The sequence below is a fragment of the Cherax quadricarinatus genome, chromosome 23 (assembly GCF_038502225.1).
Source record: "Cherax quadricarinatus isolate ZL_2023a chromosome 23, ASM3850222v1, whole genome shotgun sequence".
Taxonomy (NCBI): domain Eukaryota; kingdom Metazoa; phylum Arthropoda; class Malacostraca; order Decapoda; family Parastacidae; genus Cherax; species Cherax quadricarinatus.
This window is the reverse complement of record NC_091314.1, coordinates 22,043,597-22,069,331: the sequence shown is the minus strand read 5'-3', so window position 1 is coordinate 22,069,331 and position 25,735 is coordinate 22,043,597. Positions and strand designations below refer to the sequence as shown.

The 25,735-nt window shown below is 38.7% G+C and overlaps 1 protein-coding gene across 3 annotated transcripts in view; it reads left to right on the top strand.

Moving 5' to 3' along the window:
* LOC128685834 (aquaporin-11) overlaps nucleotides 1-25,735 on the top strand; it is a 110,551-nt gene that overhangs the window by 27,819 nt on the left and 56,997 nt on the right. The window contains exon 1 of one of the 3 annotated variants that reach the window (XM_053772531.2): nucleotides 16,950-17,146. The exons of the other annotated variants lie outside the window; for them this stretch is intronic. Coding sequence (XP_053628506.2) covers nucleotides 17,120-17,146 — 27 coding nt within the window. The 5' untranslated portion in view covers nucleotides 16,950-17,119. Of the gene's footprint in view, nucleotides 1-16,949; nucleotides 17,147-25,735 lie in introns of those variants that run through there. 3 annotated transcript variants of the gene reach the window in all.

The following is a 25,735-nucleotide window of genomic DNA, read 5'->3' as shown; positions in this document are numbered from 1 at the left end:
GTTCCTGCCCTCCAACCCCTCCCTGTCCCTTCCCGCCGATCTTCCCATTGCCCCCCCCCCTCCTCCCGGTCTCGTCGTTTCCACCACAGCTGCCCAAATCTTCTTCCCAGGCCGTTGCGCTGGTGTGAGGACCTCGTCCATGTCTGATGCCCCCGCTGATCTCTTGCGGGAGCTACCCTCTACACACATATCTTCTGCAACCACATCTTCTTGATGGACCTCCACCACCACATTGCTCTCCATTCGAACCTCACTCAAGTCTTCTTTACCCCGTTTCTGTTCGTCCATCACCTTGACATCACCTAACCTCACGTCACCTTCCACACCATGCTCCGACTCTTCCAAAAAATCCTTCAGCACAGCCTCCAAAATCCCTTCTTGAGCTGAATCTGTAGTACCTAACGGTCTGTCTGACGGCTATATTCCCTCCCTCCCCCGTTTCCACTGGTAGTGTAACACACGTCTCCAAAACCACCTCTACTCTTTCGACCTCCTCACTCCATAGGCCCTTACCCTGGCTTTCCACTTCACCCGTCATAACGTCCAAGGCTTCTAACTGGAAATATAAACACAAATGCAGTATAATGTGATCCTTTATTGACTACGTTTCGCCCACACAGTGGGCTTTTTCAAGTCACAAACAGAACTACCTGGGGTGGAAGGAACGCGAGTATTTATAGTCCGGTTCAGAATGCTGAGGTCAGGTGAAGAATGCTGCATCTGATGATGTACCGAGTGGGGTTATAGAGTCTAAAAACTTGGGTAGCTTGGAAAGGAGATTGGATAAGTTTGTGAGCAGACCTTCTACAGTGTTCTTATGTGGGATAGCGATGAAGAAGTTTCTTGGCAAGTGGTTCAGCTATGTTATAGAAGCCACTATTCTGGTTGAAGTTGTCGGATATAGAAATAAGTGATGATTCCAGGATTCTTCGGTATTGAGTGTTGTCTTCTGTGGCGATAAGTCTTGAGTTTCTGTAGTTTATCAAGTGGTTGTGTGAATTATGGTGTTGTACGCAGGCATTCCTTGTGTCGTCAGACCTGCTTGCGTATTGGTGTTCTGAAACACGTGTTTGGAGGTCCCTTGATGTTTCGCCCACATATAACTTGTTGCAGTCATTACAAGGGATTATGTATACCCCTGCAGAGGATGGAGGCTTGTTCCATTGTGTCGGTATTTTATACCATTTATTTCCAAGGCTTCTAACTGCGTGTCTTCAGAAGCTTTCTCTTAACCCCTAGGGCTCTGTCTCCTGGAGCATTGTGCCGCCATGTGCTCATAAGAGTCACATAAACAGCACGTCTTCCTCTGTTCCGCATAGTGTACAAAAACCTGAGTTCTATAGCCATGCAATGTGACATATGATGGTATGGGCCTTCTCAGGGTCATTTTCAGTGTGAAGGATCCTTCCGGTAGCCCCTTGTAGGGGCCGTCCCTCCACATTCCCATGCTCGCCGACTGTACAGTCCCATAACCACTGAACACATCTTGTAGGCTGTATGCCGTTGCTTCAAAAGGTACATTCCGTACCTTCACCCAAGTAAAATACTTAGACACATCATGCAAGCATACTTCCACTGCCGAATTGATCCTCATCCTCCTTTCTTGAAATTCGTCGACGATGGTAGAGTAGAAGTCAGCCTTCATGAACTTCACGAAGACCCTTGACATACCATTCAGTGCCACACCATACAACTCTTCATTGGGGATGCCATAAACGTTCCTGATAATGCTTGGCAGGAGAACGTTCATCGTGGCGCTGCTTAAAGATCCTCTAACCAACTCAATGCAGACAGTATTTATGCGCCGGTTCATTCGGTCCGCCATCTTGGTGCTAATGCTGTTTTCCTCACCAGGTGGCGTGCAAGAGAAACTGTAGAAGCGACCTCTCTCCCCGCAGGTCGAGAGACGAATATGTTGCTTAGTATTGATAGTTGAGAGAGTGAGTAAGAGAGAGGGTATATTTATGTGCGTGGATTTGGCTTTGTCATGGTGTACTTCTAACAGATCTTTAGAATTGCATCAGAGAAGAGAAACTACATTACATCATAATCCAGCATACAACAGTAGCAGTGGTGGGGTGGTACAGCCTTCATAATACATCAGCAGGAGTCTGTGTACTGCCTGCTGGTGCGTGCATAGCCTCTCCTATCATACCCTGACCACAGTACACCAGTTTAACAGTCACTGACGTTCATAATTAGACAGTTTCAATCTTTTTAAAGCTCCTTAATATATTTTAAAGTTATTTTAAAACTTTTTATCATTTATGAACCAGCGGACTTGAACTTAAACAATGTGATCATTCTTTTTATGTTATTTCTGCTATTGGGTATATGTTTGTGCTATAGTTTTATTATTATTATTATTATTATTATTATTATTATTATTATTATTATTATTATTATAATTATTGTGGAAAATTGCATTTATCTGAATGTAACTAATTATGTACATAACAGCAAATGATAACAAAGATAATTATTATTTATCAATGTTACATAGACAAGTAGGAATTTGGGACACCTAGGTCACAAAAAATGTTCCCCTTCGATACCTACCACTGTCATAACCACAAGTTGCTCTGGACCTATTAATTAAATGAAATATACACACACCAGAAATACTGGTAAATATATAAATTTGTGGACTGTATATTAAAAAATGATTATATATAAATTCACATATACATAACAGAAGAAAAATATATCTTAATATCACTCACCAATTTGACTGGATATTAAATTGTATCATACTCAGAAAAACCTCACTAACTAAATTTATGAAAACACTGGCCAGAATTATACACAAATCTAGAGAGCTTATCTGAGGTTCCTGTAGCTGTCTTGTCCAGTCGTCTGATATCTCAAGTTATGCAGGAATGCACATCCAACAATTTCGCCTCCTATTTGAGAGGTGTCAATCCAATTTTAACCTCTAGAGCACGAAAAATTCTTCCCATTATATTAACGTTATATCCAATTCAAAACCAAGATGGCGAGTCCCATCTGCGCAGACGCAGGCTTTCCGTTTTCTATGACATAAATATTATTAAATACAGTATGGCCATCAATTTACATATAAATACTGAATTTCTGGAAAATATATATAGTATTTTCCACACTGCGGCCTGCCAGAGTTCGTTGCTAAACGATTCAAATTACTCCTTCCCTTAGGAGACGATTCCAGCCAGTTCTGGCTTGAGTGGCTGTTCTCCTAGTAGGTCTTACTACAATTTCATCTTCTGGCATCACTTGGTCTGCGTTATCTTCCATATCACTCATGTCACTTTCCCTCAGATTTTCATTTACGTTTGACTAAACACATAATTCCAAGGGAACCAATTTATTAATTGTGCGTAAACTTTCCTGGCCATGACACAACACTTTGACATTCCTGACAGCACCTTGTGCATCTGGGTACAATGTCAATACTTTGCCCAGAGGCCACAATGTTCGATGTTGTTCAGTGTCAATTAACACAATGTCACCTGGTTGAATGGTCTGTCGATTTACTGCCTCTGTCGCACCATAAAAGTGTTCACGTAGTGTAAGAAGATATTCCTTATGCCGCACATTAGACCAATGATCAATTACTTTATTTAACATTTTAAATTTATTACACAACACTGCCGCATCATTGTAATCTTCATTACTTTCTTCTGGATTATCTCTATAGACAGGGGCAGCTTCCAATTTCCTTCCACATATTAGGTGAGAAGGTGTTAATACATCTGCATCAGGTGTATCACTCATGTACGAGAGAGGCCTATTATTTATATGATTTTCTGCCTCCACTAACACTGCACGGAATTCTTCCAAATTAATTCTCTTCTGGTGTAGTACTTTGCGGAGACACCTCTTCACTGTGCCTATCAGTCTTTCATACAGCCCCCCCTGCCAAGGGGCTCTAGGAGTAATAAATTTCCATGTACACCCTCGCTGGGTTAACAGAGATTGAACATCGTTACTATTATTTAATTCTATCAAGTGTTGAGCACCTGCTACAAAATTTGTGGCATTATCCGAAATCATCAACCTCAGACAGGATCTCCTAGCTGCAAATTTTCGAAACAGCTGTATAAACTGTTCTGCAGACAAGTCCTGTGCCACTTCTAAATGAACTGCCCTAGTAGCAGTACAGGTGAACAAACAAACATACACTTTCAGTGGAACACCATTTGACGTACCTGTTAAAATTATTGGACCACTATAGTCTACACCTGTTACATGAAATGGTTTCACTAATTGTACACACTCCTTTGGCAATGGTGGAGGACCTGGGTACATATAGGATCTGGCATCCACACGGCGACATATTACACAAGATTTAATCACCCTTTTTACACTTTGCCGTCCTTGTGGAATCCAGAAAGTTTCCCTAATACAATTTAAGGTATCTTGTACCCCTCCATGCATTACATTTTTATGGGCATTTAGAACAATCAAATTTGTTAGATGATGAGTTTTGGGCAGTAAGATAGGGTGTTTAGCATAATCACCCAATTCAGCATTTTATAACCTACCTCTGCACCTAATTACATTGTTCTCTAAATACAGCCCCAATTTCTCTATTATGGAACCTTTAACAATTTTTCTTTCCATCATCAATTTAATCTCATTTCCATAGATTTCCTCCTGGACCCTCTTTATCCAATATTCAAGAGGATGTGAAAACTTACATGAAATATTCATCTTGTTTATAAATTTAAACACCAACTTAGTTACATTGATTAGTTTGGGTAAAGAAGAATACCTATTTATATCAATGGCTAAGGAAGGACAAACTATTGGAGCGGTGGTCACAGTAATTTCAACAGGAGTAATATACGCCTTTTGTACAGGCCAATTAGCTTTATTTACCAACCAGCTCGGTCCTTTAAACCATGATACAGCATTTACAAATTTAGCATGAGGTAAACCTTGAGGCAAGAAATCGGCCGGATTCTCCTCCCCAGGTCTATGATTAAAGGTTAACATATGCTGACCCAAATTATTATACTTCCCTTGCACCTGATTAATTTCAGCGACTCTGTTTTGTACGTACACAATTTTACTGTTTCCATTACGAATCCATTGTAAGGATACCTCATTATCAGACCAAATTACAGTGTCGCTAATATTTATCTCCTGCAACTTATTTCTTATATAATTAGCTAATTTGACATCTACATAAATGGCTGTTAATTCCAACTGAGGTAAGGTACGTGATTTAATTGGAGACACTTTAGCCTTAGACATAACAAGAAAAATAACACTATTACATTGAAGGTAAGCAACTGATCCATATGCCAATTTTGAAGCATCACAAAAAATGTGGAGTACATTTTTTCCATTTGGATTGGCCACCTGGCGTGGGAACTCCAACATTGGAATTTTCTCATAATCACCAATTAATTCATCCCACCTGTTAATGAATTCCTCAGGTAGAATTTTATCCCAAGCACATTTAAGTTTCCATGCTTCCTGAATTAATAATTTCCCTCTTATAGTAAGGGGTGACACTAAACCTAGTGGATCAAAACATTTGGAAACTTCAGCAAGCAAAACTCTCTTAGTTAATTTGTTGGACATACTGTAATTATTAGGTTTTAACATTAACAAATCTCTCTCAGTATCCCAAGTTAAACCCAATACATTACTACATTTTGGCACTTCATCTCCAGGGTAATCTTTACTTATTTTGTCCTTTAATTTGGACGAATTACTATTCCATTCCCTCAGAGGCATATCTGCACTTTGCATTATTTTATTAGCCTCTCCATAAGTCATTAACAGTTCTTCTTCAGTTGACGTCACACCCAGGAAATTGTCCACATACAATTGTTTGCTCATTACTTTACTCAATGGACTTCCCGTACGTTTAAGGTGTGCATTTATCGTCACTTGAAGTAGGAACGGACTGGATGTAGCACCAAATAATACGCTCCTAAAGCGAAAGGTTTTCAGAGGGCTAAGTGAATCACTAGGATTTTCTTCCAATAAGAAGTGGGTACAATCCTGGTCAGCCTCTTGTAAACCCACTCTTAGGAAAGCTTTACTTATGTCAGCCGTAAAGGCATAATTCTTCACCCTGAAATTTAATAAGATATCTCCTAATTTTTCCGTCAACGACGGACCTGTCATCAAACAGTCATTTAAACTAGGTACATTTTTGTTACTCCTGGCACTACAATTAAACACAATTCTCAGAGGAGTGGTCTTAGAATCCTTCTTCACTCCGTGATGTGGCAAATAGTGACCATAAATTTTGGCTTGCTCAGTAGGTACCTCTTCTATAAATTTATTAATTAACTGCTCAGCAATTATATCATTATAGGCAGTTAACAATTTTGGTGTCTTACTCAGTTCGCAGAGCTGAGCCTTTAATTGTCCATATGCCATTCTGTAATTAGTGGGCAATTTTGGATGGTTCAGTCTCCACGGAAGTCGTACCCAGTATTGTCCAGATTCAAATTTTACATCTCTCAGGTATTGCTCCTGAGTAAAAGAATCATCTGGTCTTTCTTCATTTACATTTATTCCAATGCTGTCTAATTCCCACAATTTATGCACTGGCTCAACACCATCCTCTATGGAAGAATTATACTGGGGTACGATTTCATGAGTAAGACACACAGTTATGGTATTTGTAGTTTCCTCTAGTCATGAATTATTATTACAAGGAATCCTACCATACATTACATGGCCTCCTGCAGTCTTCAAAAGGGTGACACCACATTTCTTTACCATACCCTTTACAAAGGAGGCATAATAGTCACTACCTATCAAAATATTTATTGGGCCTACATAATCATCACTTACACCTGAAGGCGCTAAATTTACATTATGCGAAAGTCTTTCTGTAGCTTTACTAAGCCCTACTGTAGTTATTTTCTCTGGAAGTCTATCTACAATTACTGCATTAACACGTTTTTTCTCATTGCCCAACCTGACAGTTACATAAACAGTGTCATACAATTGAGACCTTTTATCCGAGAGAAAACCAGATAATTTTAAAGTTGTGGGATCTCCCGTCTGTACTTTCATACCATCAAGACATTTACGTTTTATGAAAGTACGCTGGGATCCCTGGTCCAATAATGCATTTACATTTTTTGATTTATGCCTTTTATCATCAATTTTTACCTGTAACACAGGTAAGGCTACTTCAGCAAAACCATCATTATTAACATTAGCAGCAATTTTTACATTAGCCATTGTTGTGTCAGGATTGTCAACATTATCATTATTATCAACATTATCATATAGACCTTTACACATGACTATATGGTGTCTTCCTTTGTGACATTGATAACAGAAGTTTAATTTGGCATAACAATCCTTTACATTGTGATTACCCAAACGCCTGATACATCTGTCAAGTTCCTCCAATCTTTCAACTTTATCATTCCATGAATTGTATGCATTGCAATTCTTAGAAAAATGAGTACCCTTGCAGAAAAGACAATCTCTCCTTTCTTTGACTGGTTTCTTATTAACTGGGCTACTCTTAGGAGGGTACTTACTCTTCTTACCTTGTGGAGAATCATTATTTCTGATTCCTGCTCCTTGATATGCCCCTATGTAACTCCTTTTAGGAAATGAATTTTGATTATTAACATTGGGATAATTTTTCCCTTTGTGAAACTTGGCAGATACCTCAGAGTTATCATGTGTTGCATCTTTAAAATGAGTTAGTTGGCTGGTCTGCAACTGCACAATCAATTCTTGTAGACCTAGTCTTATTTCCTTCAGACCAAAATAACCCTTGTGATATTTGTTTGAGAGCCATTCAAGTATTTTATAGTTCAATTTATTCTGTACCATGGCACTCAATAACAAGTCTGATTCCTTCAGATTATATTTATTACTTAAAGTTTTGAGAGTGCTCTCCAGTTTAACTCTAAACTGCTGTAAACCTTTGTAAGTGTGATCTGGGGATTTTAAGTTAACAATGATATTCACTAGATCCAACCTACTTTGTTCTATATTACCATAAGTGACCTTCAACAAGTCAACTGCTTCCTTGTAAGACCATCTACATTGGAAAAGGCTTGTATCAGTATGTGAGCATCTCCTCTTACCTGTCCTTTGAGGTAAATTAATTTAGTTACACAGGCTAGGTCACTCCTGTCATGCACAGCTGCTTTAAAAATTGACCAAAATTCCTCCCAATTTTCTCCAGGATTAAACACAGACAAACACAATTCTGGGAGTTTTGGCAAAGACATATTATTTGTTGGAGCAGACTGACCAACTGCCTGGTTTACACATTTTAATTTATTCAAGGCCTGACTTTTACGAGAAAGAATCTTTTCCTCTAATTCATAATACTGATTAATCATGAGATCTATTTCAGTCTCATCTACACAGTTTACTAATAAATCTCCTTCATATTTGTTGTAATATAATTTGTATGAATCATATCTATTCCCTAAAGCATCTAAATACAATTTTAAATCATCAGTATTCACAGTTTCTTGATTCATTAATTCCAAGCACTTATTATATGCCTTGGTTACATGAACTTTTCTAGCCTGTATTGATGCTTTCTTTACTCTATATTCCATATGTTTGTCTTCTATATTAATTTCCTCATTTTCAGCCATGATGCAATGTATTAAATTCAACTTAATAACACTGATTATGTACCAAATTATGCACTTTATAAAGGTAAATAGTACAACTTACCTTTAAATAAATTCTAGCTACTTGAGCTTAGCAATTACATGTATAATATAAATTTTAAATGTACATTAATACAAATTTGGGTCATCAAAATTAATATTATACAAATTAATAAATCCTTGCCAGAATTTGGCATAGCAAAATTAATATACACATTAATAATTAGCTACAAATGGCTTAACAATTACACTTACACTGATATAAATCTTGGCCAAAATTGGCTTATCAAATTAATATTATACAAATATAAATCCTTGCCAGAATTTGGCATAGCAAAATTAATATTATACACAATATAATCTTTATCCACACTTGTCTTATCAATTACACATACACTGATATAAATCTTGGCCAGGTGGCCTGGTGGCTAAAGCTCCCGCTTCACACACGGAGGGCCCGGGTTCGATTCCCGGCGGGTGGAAACATTCGACACGTTTCCTTACACCTGTTGTCCTGTTCACCTAGCAGCAAATAGGTACCTGGGTGTTAGTCGACTGGTGTGGGTCGCATCCTGGGGGACAAGATTAAGGATCCCAATGGAAATAAGTTAGACAGTCCTCTATGACGCACTGACTTTCTTGGGTTATCCTGGGTGGCTAACCCTCCGGGGTTAAAAATCCGAACGAAATCTTATCTTATCTTATCTTATCAAATTAGTATTATACAAATTAATATAAACTTAGCCAGACGAGCTTAGCTTATCAAAATTAATATTGTAATTATTATAATCCACTACATATTAAGTAAATTTGTGAACTTAACATCCACCTCCTTCTGTCATTTCACATATAATTATTAAGTAATTAACTAATTAATGACTTCACTAATTACCTCCGGTTCAAGAAGGACCAACGAGCAAATTAAATGTGGAAAATTGCATTTATCTGAATGTATTATGTACATAACAGTAAATGATAACAAAGATAATTATTATTTATCAATGTTACATAGACAAGTAGGAATTTGGGACACCTAGGTCACAAAAAATGTCCCCCTTCGATACCTACCACTGTCATAACCACAAGTTGCTCTGGACCTATTAATTAAATGAAATATACATACACCAGGAATACTGGTAAATATATAAATTTGTGGACTGTATATTAAAAAATTATTATATATAAATTCACATATACATAACAGAAGGAAAATATATCTTAATATCACTCACCAATTTGACTGGATATTAAGTTGTATCATACTCAGAAAAACCTCACTAACTAAATTTATGAAAACACTGGCCAGAATTATACACAAATCTAGAGAGCTTATCTGAGGTTCCTGGAGCTGTCTTGTCCAGTCGTCTGATATCTCAAGTTATGCAGGAATGCACATCCAACAATTTCGCCTCCTATTTCAGAGGTGTCAATCCAATTTTAACCTCTAGAGCACGAAAAATTCTTCCCATTATATTAACGTTGTATCCAATTCAAAACCAAGATGGCGATTCCCATCTGCGCAGACGCAGGCTTTCCGTTTTCTATGACATAAATATTATTAAATACAGTATGGCCATCTATTTACATATAAATACTGAATTTCTTGAAAATATATTCAGTATTTTCCACAATTATTATTATTATTATTATTATTATTATTATTATTATTATTATTATTATTATTATTATTATTATTCAGATGAAGCGCTAAACTCGTAGGAGTCCTACAGGATCTGGAGGACGGGAGGAAATCCGATTTGAGTCTAGGAACGAAATGGTAGCTATAATTCCTTGGCTTAAGAGCCCTTCTCCAGCATTCATATGCAGTCGTTTTGAAGGAACATGAAGTTATAATGATGGTAGGTAGTGTACGTGCAGGCTGTGTGATGGAAGGAACATGAAGTTATAATGATGGCAGGTAGTGTACGTGCAGGCTGTGTGATGGAAGGAACATGAAGTTATAATGATGGTAGGTAGTGTACGTGCAGGCTGTGTGATGGAAGGAACATGAAGTTATAATGATGGCAGGTAGTGTACGTGCAGGCTGTGTGATGGAAGGAACATGAAGTTATAATGATGGCAGGTAGTGTACGTGCAGGCTGTGTGATGGAAGGAACATGAAGTTATAATGATGGCAGGTAGTGTACGTGCAGGCTGTGTGATGGAAGGAACATGAAGTTATAATGATGGTAGGTAGTGTACGTGCAGGCTGTGTGATGGAAGGAACATGAAGTTATAATGATGGCAGGTAGTGTACGTGCAGGCTGTGTGATGGAAGGAACATGAAGTTATAATGATGGCAGGTAGTGTACGTGCAGGCTGTGTGATGGAAGGAACATGAAGTTATAATGATGGCAGGTAGTGTACGTGCAGGCTGTGTGATGGAAGGAACATGAAGTTATAATGATGGCAGGTAGTGTACGTGCAGGCTGTGTGATGGAAGGAACATGAAGTTATAATGATGGTAGGTAGTGTACGTGCAGGCTGTGTGATGGAAGGAACATGAAGTTATAATGATGGCAGGTAGTGTACGTGCAGGCTGTGTGATGGAAGGAACATGAAGTTATAATGATGGCAGGTAGTGTACGTGCAGGCTGTGTGATGGAAGGAACATGAAGTTATAATGATGGTAGGTAGTGTACGTGCAGGCTGTGTGATGGAAGGAACATGAAGTTATAATGATGGCAGGTAGTGTACGTGCAGGCTGTGTGATGGAAGGAACATGAAGTTATAATGATGGCAGGTAGTGTACGTGCAGGCTGTGTGATGGAAGAAACATGAAGTTATAATGATGGCAGGTAGTGTACGTGCAGGCTGTGTGATGGAAGGAACATGAAGTTATAATGATGGTAGGTAGTGTACGTGCAGGCTGTGTGATGGAAGGAACATGAAGTTATAATGATGGCAGGTAGTGTACGTGCAGGCTGTGTGATGGAAGGAACATGAAGTTATAATGATGGCAGGTAGTGTACGTGCAGGCTGTGTGATGGAAGGAACATGAAGTTATAATGATGGCAGGTAGTGTACGTGCAGGCTGTGTGATGGAAGGAACATGAAGTTATAATGATGGCAGGTAGTGTACGTGCAGGCTGTGTGATGGAAGGAACATGAAGTTATAATGATGGCAGGTAGTGTACGTGCAGGCTGTGTGATGGAAGGAACGTGAGGTTGGTTATAATGATGGTAGGTGGTGTACATGCAGGCAGAACCGTATTAAGATTTTGTAGGTCTCTGGGTTACAGGTACTGTGAGGCACCCAGTGATATTTTTAAAAGGAAAAAAAGTTAAATAAATATTAAATTTATTTTTACAAGGCTAACCACAATTAAGATTCAAAAATCTGGTTTGCGTAATTTCTTGGAAACAAATTTCTCAAAAACATCAGTAATTGTAAGTTGTTGATAACATCGTTTTCAACTGCCATGAGACCTAGTTTGTTTAGTTGTTCTTTTGTGTCATTGTCGATCTGTGTACGTTCTTTAGATGGTTTATCTTAGAGAAACTCCTCTCCCTTCAGTTGCATTAGTATCATTAAACACATGTAAATCCGTACTGATATTTCAGCATTATGGAATGAAGAACATAAGAATGGAGGAACACTGCAGAAGGCCTACTGGCCCATACAGGGCAGGTCCTTACAAGAGCTTCTGATGTCTACAAGAGTGTAGACATCAGAAGCTTGAAGTTTCATGCTTCTACCTGAAATCATCTCCGACATGATTAATCTGAAAGAGTGAAAAAAATCCTAAATACCGATTTAAAGAGAGGTCTCATAGTGGAAAAAGACTACATATGCTTTAGGCCATATTGTCTAATAAAGGGGAATTAAATTCTTTGCATGAATCACTTAAGCTCAGTTTAATTATTTGCATAAAATTTTATTTATGTTAACACAACAACACATCTAATAACAGAGTGGAAAAATGCACATCATTAACATTAAACTTAACTCATCCATCATTAAAAAATGGTAAAATAAAGCTTGACAAGTTGACACGATGACACTGTACTATAAGTCCTTAACAAATCGAATAACGTCTGTCTTGTGAGGATCAGCTGTTAGATCTCTATCAAAAAATAAACACAACAGTCAACAGTTCATTATATACGTGATGTAATAACATACTATATTTATTTATTTATTTATTTATTTATTTATTTATTTATTTAGTAATTTGAGCACACATACAGAGGTACAAAAAAATACAGGTAAGAGCAGCATGCCAAAGGCACTTATATGCATAGCATTACGGGCTGGCTTAAAATTAACTTAAGATTAACTAAGCAATGATGTAATCAGTGATAAAACATTATTGTAAACAGATAACAATAAAGCACAAATGAGTATTACAAAGACAGGTCATATGGTTGCATGCATTGCTGTACATTCAGTAGAATGGAGTATTCTGTTAGGTAGTGTATTTAAAAAATAACAAAGTTAGATTGGGTCTTAGGTTTAACATTTATGTGATATAATTGTGAGAGACATTTAAGATATACAATTTATAAGGTTCAGTTATTCAGTATTTATTTGGTTTTGGGTGAGTAAGTGATCTTTGAGAAGAGACTTGAATTTATAAACAGGTAGTGTTTCTTTTATATTTACAGGTAATGAATTCAAGATTTTAGGGCCTTTTATGTGCATTGAGTTTTTGCATAGTGTGAGATGGACACGAGGAACATCAAAGAGTGATCTGTGCCTTGTGTTATGGTCATGTGTTCTGTTGAGGTTGGCAAGGAGATGTTTGAGGGGAGGGTTAATATCAGAGTTAAGTGTTCTATGTATGTAATAGGTGCAGTAATAAGTATGGATGTTTTGTATGGTGAGTAGGTTTAGTGTTTTGAATATTGGTGGAGTGTGCTGCCTGTAGTGGGAATTCGTTATCATTCTGACTGCAGCCTTTTGTTGGGTAATTAGTGGTCTGAGATGGTTAATTGTTGTTGAACCCCATGCACAAATTCCATAGGTGAGATAGGGGTAAATAAGAGAGTGATATAGGGCCAGGAGGGCTGACTGTGGAACATAGCACCGTTTCTTCGATAGTATGCCTACGGTCTTGGAAATTTTCTTAGAAAATTGTTGTATATGTGTATGAAATTTAAGTCTATTATCAAGGTGGATTCCTAAGAATTTTCCCTCTGTTAGCTTTGTGATAGGTGATCCGTTTATCATTATGTTAAGAGGGACATCTGTAGCTCTGTTACCAAACTGAATGAAGTAGGTTTTGTCAATGTTTAGTGTAAGTTTGTTAGTCCTCATCCAGGTAGATATTTTCTGTAATTCGGTATTTACAGTACTGGCTAGCGTGACTGGGCTCGGGTGAGAGAAGACGTATGTAGTGTCATCTGCAAATAGTGTGGTTTTGAGTAATTGCGAAGCATTTGGTAGGTCATTTATGTATAGGAGAAAGAGAAGAGGGCCAAGGACACTTCCCTGTGGGGCACCAACTGTAATTGGTTGTGCGGAAGAGTTTGCCCCATTTGCGTACACATATTGGCTTCTGTTGCTGAGGTATGACTTGAGGTAGTTGAGGGAGTGCCCTCTTATACCATAGTGTGACAGTTTTATGTGGAGCAAGTCATGGTCAGCTGTATCAAAAGCTTTACGTAAGTCAATGAAGATCCCCAGTGGGACTTCTTGTTTTCTATTGCAGTGTATATATGTTCTAGCATGTGTATAATAGCATCAGTAGTATTTTTATTAGGCCTGAATCCAAATTGGCAGGGGTTGAGTATGTTTTGGGAGATGAGGTAGGAGTAGATTCGTTTATGAATTAATTTTTCGAAGATTTTTGAGAGAGGGTGTAAGTTGGATATTGGCCTATAGTTATTCAACTCTGTTTGGTCTCCTCCTTTATGGATCGGGGTGACCCTTGCTATTTTGAGAACTGTAGGGAAGGTGGAGGATTCAATGGATTTGTTAAAGAGTGTTGCAATGATTGGTGATAGCAATTGTGACACTTTTTTGTATATAAAGGGTGGTAAGGTATTTAAGTCTCCTGCCTTGTTTTTTAGTGCGTTGATAATAAGGGAGACTTCGTATGGGTTAGTCGGAGCTAGGAACAGTGTGTTCGGGTAGTTACCAGTGAGGTAGTCATTTGGTGGGGTATCTGAGCTTGGGATTTTATTGGCAAGGTTTTGTCCTATAGTGGAGAAGAAATCATTGAGTCTGCTGTTTCTGTTGGTGGGAGTTGGGGTTCATCTGATTTTGCTAATTTTATTTCGCTATTTCGTGATATCTTTTTTGTTCCTAGAATTTCTGATAGGGTTTTCCAGATCTTTTTTATATCACCTCGTAAGTTGGATAATCTGTTCTCATAATACAATTTTTTTGCCCTTCTTATCAGGCTGGTTAGGATTGACGAGTAACGTTTTGTTTGGTCTCTTGTTATGTGTCCCATTCTGTACTGTTTTTCATATAGGTGTTTTGTATTTATGGATTTGAGAATGCTGGGTGTTAGCCAGGGACTGTTTAGTTTTTTTAGGGCAGTGCTTGTTATAGAGGTATTGGGTCTTTTTTAGAAAATTATTAATACATTCGTCAATATCTGTATAGATTTCTAGCTCAGTGTGCCAGTCAATGTTTGTTACTGCTGTTGTGAAGTTATTAATGGCTGCCTCATTGTGAAGTCTGAAGGTGACTTTAGTAGTGTCTTGGGGTAATTTACCAAGAGTTGTTATGAGGAAAGTAGGGTAGTGGTCTGTGGTATTATCTGTAATTATGCCTGATTTTATAGGGGATATGGTGTTGGTCCAGATGTGGTCAAGTAGGGAAACACTAGTCTCTGTAACTCTTGTAGGTTTTGTTACTGTTGGTAGCAACATGCAGTTACTCATTGTGTTTGTGAATTCAGTAACGTGTGGGTCCTGGTCTTGCAGGAGATTTATATTGAAGTGACCTGAGAGTAGTAAGTGATCTTTGTTCATGCGTGCATCAGTTATCATACTTCCTAGGTTTTGACTAAATTGGCTAATGTTTGACTGTGGAACTCTGTAGATGTTTATCAATGTGAGAGGTTTTTGTGGGTATTTGGATTTGAATTTAGCTATTATATATTCCCCATGTTCATCCCTTGTGCAAGTATCAGTGATACATTCTAGTTGGTCTGAGTAGTATATAGCTGTGCCACCCCCTTGTTGATCTGGCCTACAGTTGTGCATGGCTGTGTAACCAGGAATGACATAGACATCTGTAGAATCAGGCTTTAGCCAGGTTTCAGTTAGTGTAATGATGGACATATAGCAGTAACTGTAAACGATTTTCACTTAATCTCTGGAGGCCCTCCAGCAGGCGGAGGCCCTGCAGCTGGTGGAGACCCTCCAGCTGGCGGAGGGCCTCCAGCTGGCGGAGGCCCTCCAGCAGGCGGAGGCCCTCCAGCTGGCGGAGACCCTCCAGCTGGCGGAGGCCCTCCAGCTGGTGGAGGCCCTCCAGCTGGTGGAGGCCCTCCAGCTGGCTGAGGCCTTCCAGCTGGTGGAGGCCCTCCAGCTGGCTGAGGCCTTCCAGCTGGCGGAGGCCCTCCAGCTGGCGGAGACCCTCCAGTTGGCGGAGACCCTCCAGTTGGCGGAGACCCTCCAGTTGGCGGAGACCCTCCAGCTGGTGGAGACCCTCCAGCAGGTGGAGGGTCCTGGGCTGCAACCCCTAAAGCTAACTGAATAATAGTACCCATGTGGTACTATTATTCACTTAGCTCCCTCACTTCTTGTACATTAAAAAACTACTTGATAAAAAAATGTCTAGTTCTTAAGTAGTCTTATAAGCATTAGGATTAATCTGCCCGAAATGCACCGCATGATAGTGACTTTCTTTTATGTTTAACAATATTTTATTACACGTAAACTACATTTTGTATACCACAAAAAAGAATAAAATTGTGTCGTACTGCACTGCGTGTTGACAACTATTGCTTTTTCAACTAGTCGCAATTGTTTCTCTTGGCAGTGACTTTGGCTCACAAAACATTATTAACGGCACTAGTTCATATTAAATTTGCTCTTATTAATGTTTACATATATTGACAGTGAAGTTTAAAAACTTATATACTCGACGAATTGGTAACAGTTCTCGGAAAAATTATGTGCAAGACATAATGAAAACAAAGCGGAAGTGTTCGTAATCGTACCTGAAGTGAGCATGACAATAACAACTATTATCTTTTTGAATGATTTACTTGAAGATTTTTGTAGATAATATAGCGAATCACTCTCAGACTTATAATCACATTCAGATAATTTTTCAGATATTATTCTAAAAAACTAAATGCCCCAAAAGCAATAGCAATGATATATTATGAGCCGATTGGCATCCCAGGTTGAACATATGTTCCCAAGATGTGAGGCAGCTCACACCAGACTGGCAAACATGCGGTGGTGTTGTCTTGATTTTTCCTTCAGTGGTTAACATTAAAGCATGATTCGTTATTCTTCGTTGTGTGTTGTGAAGCAAGAAGCAGTTAGTGTGTCCCTGGTGCTTGCGGAATTGTGTTTAGTGACTATGGGCAGACAGGACACGGTGGATGCCGCAGGCAGCTGTACTGGGAGGTGTAGGTCGCATTTGTTTTCGTTATTAACCAAAATTACAAACTTTTGCATTATGTGGTTACCCTAATTTGGATATTTTACATAAACGAATAACTAGGAATAGTATACGACTGCTGCTCGGCGGTTTTCGGCCATTAATTATAGTTTGAATTGTGCAAAGGACCCCAATGGAAATAAGTCACTGTCTGACTTTTTTGGGTTATCCTAGGTTCCCTACACATATGCTGCTATGTATGATAATTCTATGTAACTGTATTTGTGTATACCTGAATAAACTTACTTACTTACTTACATTATAGAATTGGTTTTACAGCTGAAATAGTATTTTGATGTGCAAATGTTTCAAGAGTAATTTAAACTAAAGAAGCTATCAAATGCAACCTAAGTTAACCTAACGTAGCAACCTTACTCGGCCATCGGTAGCCATGCGTCTTTGTTTACATTCGGGCTAGCACCTGACACGACTCAAGCGTTGATTGATACGTGCTGCGCGCCCAAAATGCACTATTTTTCCAAATATCTCCCAGAATAATTTGCACAAATACGAATATATTATAAAATGTAAACTAATGCCCGAGCTCTGAGGTGTAGTAGTCATAAACTATAGTTTACCTATGTATAGCTCTTCTACAGCCTATGACAGCATACATGCATTTCTAGATAACATAACTAACAGTTGGTGATAAGACACAAGCAGTAATTGAAAAGTATTTAAAGAACTAATGACAGACTGGGTGAGACTGGAACCCATAGCAGGCGGGTCCTAAAACTCTGGCCAGTGTATTAACCACTGGACCAGCTGGCTTGTGAGGTATTGGGCAGCGCTGTATAGCCCTTGTGGTTTAGCGCTTCTTTTTTATTATAATAATAATTGTGAGGTATTGGGACAATGTTTCGCCTGCACAACAGGCTTTTGGAAATAAATATTTTCTACCTGGTGTAAAAAATACACACATATATTACAGAAGAACATAAACATGGAATAGGGGAACACATTAAGCTTGTTACCATCAGGTAGGATTTATTAGACTCGAAAAAAGTCTGCTGTGCAGGTGAAATGTATGTGATCTATAACTCGTCTGTGTGCCATACCATATTTTGATACAACGTATCTAACAACTAACAAATAATACAAATAAAAAAACTATTCAGTAATATGCAATGCAAGATTAGTAAGATATGGGCGAATATATAATACCATAACCACTACCACTACCACTACTTATACAATTATTCTATTAACTCCTCCCGTTCTACTACTCTAGGCACCGCCCTCTCACTTCTCGTATATATCGTGGCTCCCTTCCCTTCGCGCTTTTGTGACTAGTTAATGGTCCCAGTCTGACCGAAACGTCGACATAAGTTTCATTTTCCTCTGCTCGGGTTATTTATGTATAATACCGTAACGCTTTTAAATTTAATATCTGAGGTCCTTATAAAGTACAGTAACACTAACATACCAATTTCCTCTAGGGAGGTTCCTTGACGCCGGTGAGGGGCTCATGATCCAAGGAATTGAATATGACGTTCCTTTCTTTGGATCTAACCTGTATGGCCTCTGTGGGTTTATTGCTCCCCAGAGAATATACTGAAGTGATTATGTACTTCAAAAAGAGTCTAACAAAGCTCTGACTGCTTGCTCGTGTCTTGACAAAATGTATCTTAAATTTAAGCACCATCCAAGATGGATAATTTATCTTAGGGATTAACTACTGTTTATTTGTAACAGAGCTAAGATATAATTTATATCCCCTGGGAGATGGTTATGTCTAGAAAGCCGCGCCTCATACGCCACAAGTTACCCACAATGGTTTCCACCTATTTCACAACTAAGTAGCAAATTGTAGGCGAAATTAGGCGATGTTTAGATCATATAAAACAAAAGAGCATACATATAGAGCAAGAACACAGTACTGGACCAGGTGCCAGCTGGTGAAGGCCGCACATGCCAAGGCTATACACCCACCTACAAGAATCATTAGGAAACTGCTTGACTGTCTCCTGCTTAGCAGACGGAGAATCGAGCCTTCACCACTCGGGTTTAGGGCTTCGCATATTTATACTACTAGTACTAATAATACTAATACTAACAGTAATACCCAACTGTGTATATAAACCGAGAGAAGTGTGTTCTCTGCCCTGTAGATGCTGGTGAAGGGTTCTTAATACAAAGAATTAGAGATGCCTTCCATTTCCTTTCATCAAACACTGTGTTACTCCTAAGAGTAACGATAATGTAATAATATTAATACACACAAACCTATGTATATAGACCGAGAAATGCGTCTCTTCATATATTGAGTTTTTTTAATTGCTGTTTGATGACTTAAAGTATTCTTTATGTACGTACAGACGAGGTGCATCCTTAGTGACTGGGATGCACTCGATGGGTCTTAAACCCAAAAAAGTGTAAACTAATTAAGTACTACTTGAGCACTAGTGTATGTAGTTTACAAGTGTGAATCTACTTCCATCCTCCATAATGCATTTCTGTAACTTATGAAAGCTTATGCTTTAATTTCTCATATGAAGAATATATTACTTATATTCTTTGGAAAGAGCTAAACTCGTAAGGGGTCATACGGCGCTTGGAGAATGGGAGGTTATTAAAGTTAATCCGAGGAAGTTAAAGGAAGCTTCTGTTCTTTGAATCAAGAAGTTTTCACCAGATTGCAAATGGTGTCTAAACACCGACACGTACCTAAGATACAAAGGAAATATCAGGATAATTGTTGAGGCGACGTTTGGGTGATCAGGGCGTGATGACTCCTGAGCTACATGTAGTGGCATGGACTACTTGATGACTGTATCCAGTTTGGGCAGGGTGGGCCTGGGGAAACCTACGATATGATAAAACTCCCAGAATTTTGTGTGATGGTATTTGTAGTGGCAGTAAGAACGCATTCTTAACACTTGTCGTGCTGCTCATTTTCTTTAATGACTAATTTCGTCTTTGAAATTCATCGGATGGTTGTGGGAGTTTGTTCCAGGCGCTCATTAAATTCTTGCTCTCTTTGACTTGTGAACTGGTGCTTCTTGATGCGTTGTTCCATGTTTGTAGAAGTCCTCCCCCCCCCTCCCCTCCCACGTATATTACGTGGCATTCTCCACAGGTTGATTGTGAATAGGATGGTAATACAGACAAGCTGCGGAAAAGGATATTTGTGTACATCACGATATTATTGAAGAAAACGCTTCACCACGTGTCTTCGTCAGTCCTAATGATGAAGTCACTCGTGGTGAAATTTCATTTAATGTGCTGATCTGTTAAATGTTTATTTCAACATGGGATGGTATAGACGCCAACGTCATTTTCTTTGTGTATGTTTCTTAGTTACCAAGTTTTTGATAGTGTTGGATATAATGTTGGCTATGCTTGCTTTGCTTTTTCTTGGCAAGCTAGTTGGAGAGGCTTGTCTGAAACCTGGCTGACTGTGGGTATTAAGAATCTGTCATGTGACTTTACCTGGTAGGATGGATGATGATGTAGGCTATTCTCATACAGTTGTTAATGAAATGTGCTGGGTATTGCAGTTTAATAAAGGCTTGGTGTATGTGGCTACATCCCTCTTTCAGGAAAGTAGGGTTTGAGCTCTCGTATGCTTTCAGATAAAATTCTATGATGACCTTTTTTTTGTCATCGCATCATAATGTGATGTGTAACAGGTTATCTTTGCTAGTGGGCTTCATGTACACCTTGGAATTCAATTTAGTGTCGTTCGTGCAAAACTAGTACGTCAAGAAAGTGAAGACACCCATCATGTTTACTTTCCAGAGTAAACTTTAATGAAGATTCTACAGAGTTGATTTTATTATGAAGTTTGGTGGTGTCGAGTCGTCTGGGTACAGCTAGGATGTTGTCCCCACACAACAGCCACGTCACTCGCTGGGGATAAACAGTTTCATTCTCACCTCCTCCAGGCGCCCCTCGCCAGCATCAAGGCAAACCTCCCTCCCTCTTGTAGAGAGAATACATATATTAATACAGTTGTTCAGTGGAGTTTCTTGGGTATAATTTTCCTATTTATATTTAACGTGCTTTTAAAAGGTGCTGCTGTATAGCCCTTGTGGCCTAGAGCTTCGTTTTTTATTATAATTTAAAAGGTGCTGTAATGTTGTTGAAGGATTCTTGATCAAGGAATTAGACTTATTCTCCCCTTCTTCCAATCAAAAACGATTACCTTCAATTTCTCAGGTTCTGTATGTGACCCTTGGAGGTTACCCCCCATGAATGTAATAAAACACTAATGTTAGTTATTTAATGAAAACAGAATCATAATAAAGCCTCTGTACCGTTGTTTATAAATGCATGGTATGTCCTCTGTTGAAGGCATGTGCTGGCACGGAGGTGAAAGTATTCTTTAGAAGTGATATCAAATAAGTAACACGTAACACGATTGTAAATGGCTCACAGAGAGGGCGGGATTCGAACCCGCTGCAGGTCTATCCTAACTGCCCTTCTGGTTGTGGGACTGGCTTGCCGTGGATTTGAACCCATCCGTTCTATCAGAATAAAAAAAATCATGGAAATAGATCGACCATCACGTATACTTGCGATATATTTACATGTGGATATCATACACAAACAAGATGCTCAAGATGATTTACAGTATGAGGGATTTCTTCACCAGTTTCGATGGGTACACAACTCTGGCTCTGCCTGGGTACTAAGGACATAATTTGTCTTAGCATTTCTAGTTTATTGTTATTATTTATTCAACTCATGCACAGGTGCTAAACCCGTGGGGGTCGTAGAGCGCCTTAGGGAATGAAAAGTAATCAAGTTACGGAATGGGTGGGGTTCGAGCCCTTGGCCAATGAGCCCTACAACTCTCAGGCCAGTGCGTTAACCATTCGGCCAGCTGGTTGAGTGGTGGGGTTCAAACCCCACCCGTTCCGTAGCTGGTTGAGTGGTGGGGTTCAAACCCCACCCGTTCCGTGATTTTGTTTGCAGTCGTGTTATTACAGTTTCGTGAGTTATGCGAGAGGTAATCAGATTTTATTTTAGCAAGGGAAAGGCAGCTCCAGTACTCTGGATCAGTAGCCCTTCAACAGCGTCAGTCATTAAAGTGTTATTGAAAGTACTGTGCATGGAGTTCGGCAGTTTAATTAAGGTGCCAAACATTTTCTCCCCTCTCTGATAAAGCTGGTCACGTACTCCGGGGTGGTGTAGGAGTCGAGCTCTTCTCAGGTTTAATGCAGCTTGGTTCATCTTTCATGTTTGGTAACAGTTGTTCTCAACTTGTTTTCAACTAAATTCAGGAAATATTTCAACCCCGGACACTGGAGGATAGGCAAGGTATATACTACAGCGTGTGGTGTGTATTTCTGTTGATATACCTAGAGCAGTGACGCAGCAGCGAAGGGAGGGGGCTAAGATGGAAATATTTTTTTAACGTTTAAGGACTGTACTGTATTATATTGGTAAATGACCACGAAAGCACGATAATTTAAGAAATTAAACGTACACATTGAAAATAATATTAAAGACGATATCATAGACTATTTTTTTTCAGTATCTTATGATGTTATATCCCCCCCCCCCTCCAAGACTGAAATCCTGGCTGCGCTACTAGCAGAGTTATCTTTAATCTCTGTTTTAGGGACAGATATTCTTAACTGGTGATGAACAGGTGACATGCAGCCTTAATGATCTCTTTAGTTTAATAGGCTTTCAGACCCATTAACTAGCCAGGGTAGGATTCAACGTGGCCTACGCTTCTGAGGTCTTAAAATGCAAACAACAACGTTGAGGCGACTCGTTAATTTTTTAATAATCTGTATGACCCTTGTGGGTTTAGCACTTAGTTATGATAATATATTTCTTGAATGGTTTTGGTCATCTTGTAAAGAATTTCGTCCACCGATTTAATAAATCTGTGCATGTGTATCTGTTGAGAAGTGCGAACGGTTATAAAACATTTTTCTCTTCCTAGTGAAGAGTTTTTGGTCCAAGGAATTGTTGCTACATCCCGTTTTTTGTATCAAACCAGATCACCTCGCATTCCCCAAACGCTGTATGACACGAGTTTAGTACTTCCCCATGAATGTACAGTAGTAGTGGCAGTAAATAATAATAATAATGATATATACACAAATTCTGATTAGTTTGCTCCCTCGACCTGCTTTGAGAATATATGGACCCTTATATCCAGTTACGCCAGACTTTATAAAAATGTGTCTTACCCTATGTCGATGAGACTGTATTATAATTAACAAGTGTTTAAAACTTAAGTCGAGATGGTCAGGAAATATACCAACATGGTGATTCGTACGGTAGTTCAGTATTGCTTCGGTAACCTCGAGTCTGAATCTAAGTGGTTCCAAATAGTGTATGTGTGGGTCAGCTGTGAGATGTGGGCTGTTCCAGGGAAGTTTTTATGAAGAACATGTCATAAGTGACGTAGACTTCCACCACCCATCTCTGAATTAGGGGTAATCAAATACAAACGTCGGTAATTCGCAAAGTAAGGGAGGGATTCATTCAGGGTGTATTAGAATAATTTCTTACGAGAGTGTTAATGGAAGTAGTTACACTACTGGCTTATAAATCCTATGTAATCCAGTTTGCCTTTTCGCTGAGGTGGCAGTGCTTGTTTCTAAATTAATGTCAGGCCGTTTTTAGAATTAGACATATTCCCACCTGCTTGTCGTAAACTGTTTCACGAATATTAAGCCAAATCTGGTCGATAAAGTTATCATTCTCGTACCTGCAGCGGCTTGTTGTGTACCACTTATACCCTAGGCTTATATATATATATATATATATATATATATATATATATATATATATATATATATATATATATATATATATATATATATATATATAATATATATATAATGCAGCACATCGTGTGGCTACGTTTGTTTGTATGATGCTTTACAAAGTTAGAGCAAAAAACAATGTTTGCATCATGCACCCATCAAAAAGGCTACTAGGTTTCTTGTCTTATCACAGGATGTAGTTTATCTGCAGCGGGTTAGTTTAGCTTGGCGTGATGGAATTTATTAGTGTTTGAAAGTTCTTTTAGTTTTTATTTAATTTTACTTTGGGTCTTTGTGTGTATTCAGTTTTTATTCGTAAATGCATTGGTTGATATCCCGACTCAAATTTCATTTACTTTATTTTTTTTTGTAATAAGACGTGTGTGTGGATTTTTTAAATTTTCCTGAAATTTGAGTGCAAATATTGAATAATTTAATATTGTTTAAAAAACTGTAATGTTTGTGTGACTTAGAAAATTTTCTAGCCATGAGAGAACCAACACAGGTTGAGAGGGAGGTCGAAATACGGCGTATAAAACCATTTGGAGAATGTAATAAGAGAAAAAAAAATCGGTTTTAATCACGTCCGAATAAGGAGTGTATCGGCGTGAGTGGAGGACTGTTAAATAATTAAACATCGTGGACTTCTGTAATTGTGAAATTCAAGAGTGATTCAGCTACAATAGAGCTGATGAGTGTTATATAGAGACGCGGCATATTCTGGAAACGTGGCACACCTCATGCATGTAAGCTTTCCAGTTCACTACAGTAGATTGCTATGTTGGCCAACCTCTAGTATATCTGTTAAGGAAGCGTTAGGATGCTAGACCCAAGAAATATAGGGGCAAGTGTTCATTAAAATTTATAATGATGCACTTATTATGCACTATAAAACTGATACGTGTAATTTATGCACATAATGCATATTCTACAGCTGTGTGTATTTCGTAGACTAAACCACTAATGAGTACAGTCAGGTCATTAATAATCCATACACAGTTCACAAACATAATTTGCCAGTGTTGCTGGTTTAAATTTAATAATTTATAACCAAAGGCTCAACCTTTGTGATTGTGGGATGAGTAGGTGGGTATCAAAAGAGGGATACTGTTGCGACCCAGTGTCCCTAAAATCCTACCCATCTCAAAGGTACAATTAATATCAATAAGTGTTATCTCTGTTTTTAGTTGTGCCCTCCCCTAATTATGTGTGTAATAATAATTCAGGACTGTGCCTGTACTTCATACACATAATTTCTCAAGAGTTTATAAAAAGGTAATGACATCTGCCAGCCCGAGCCTGAGGAAAGGATTTCAGTAGTGCAGGGTTGTGTGTGGGATGAATTATTGAGCAATGGAAGGTTATTACATCTGTTGCCGAATAGGTCCTGTATTTTACTTTTACTGTTCTGAACTGTTTCCAGTAAAATAAAAAAAAATTGAATTAACGGACTTGCACTATGTTTTTAGCACGGCTGGTGTGTGTGTGTGTGTGTGTGTGTGTGTGTGTGTGTGTACTCACCTATTTGTACTCACCTATTTGTGGTTGCAGGGGTCGAGTCCTAGCTCCTGGCCCCGCCTCTTCACCGGTTGCTACTAGGCCCTCTCTCTCCCCGCTCCATGAGCTTTATCAAACCTCGTCTTAAAACTGTGTATGGTTCCTGCCTCCACTACGTCATTTTCTAGGCTATTCCACTGCCTTACAACTCTATGACTGAAGAAATACTTCCTACTATCTCTCTGACTCATTTGTGTCTTCAACTTCCAATTGTGGCCTCTTGTTTCTGTGTCCCCTCCCTGGAACATCCTGTCCTTGTCCACCTT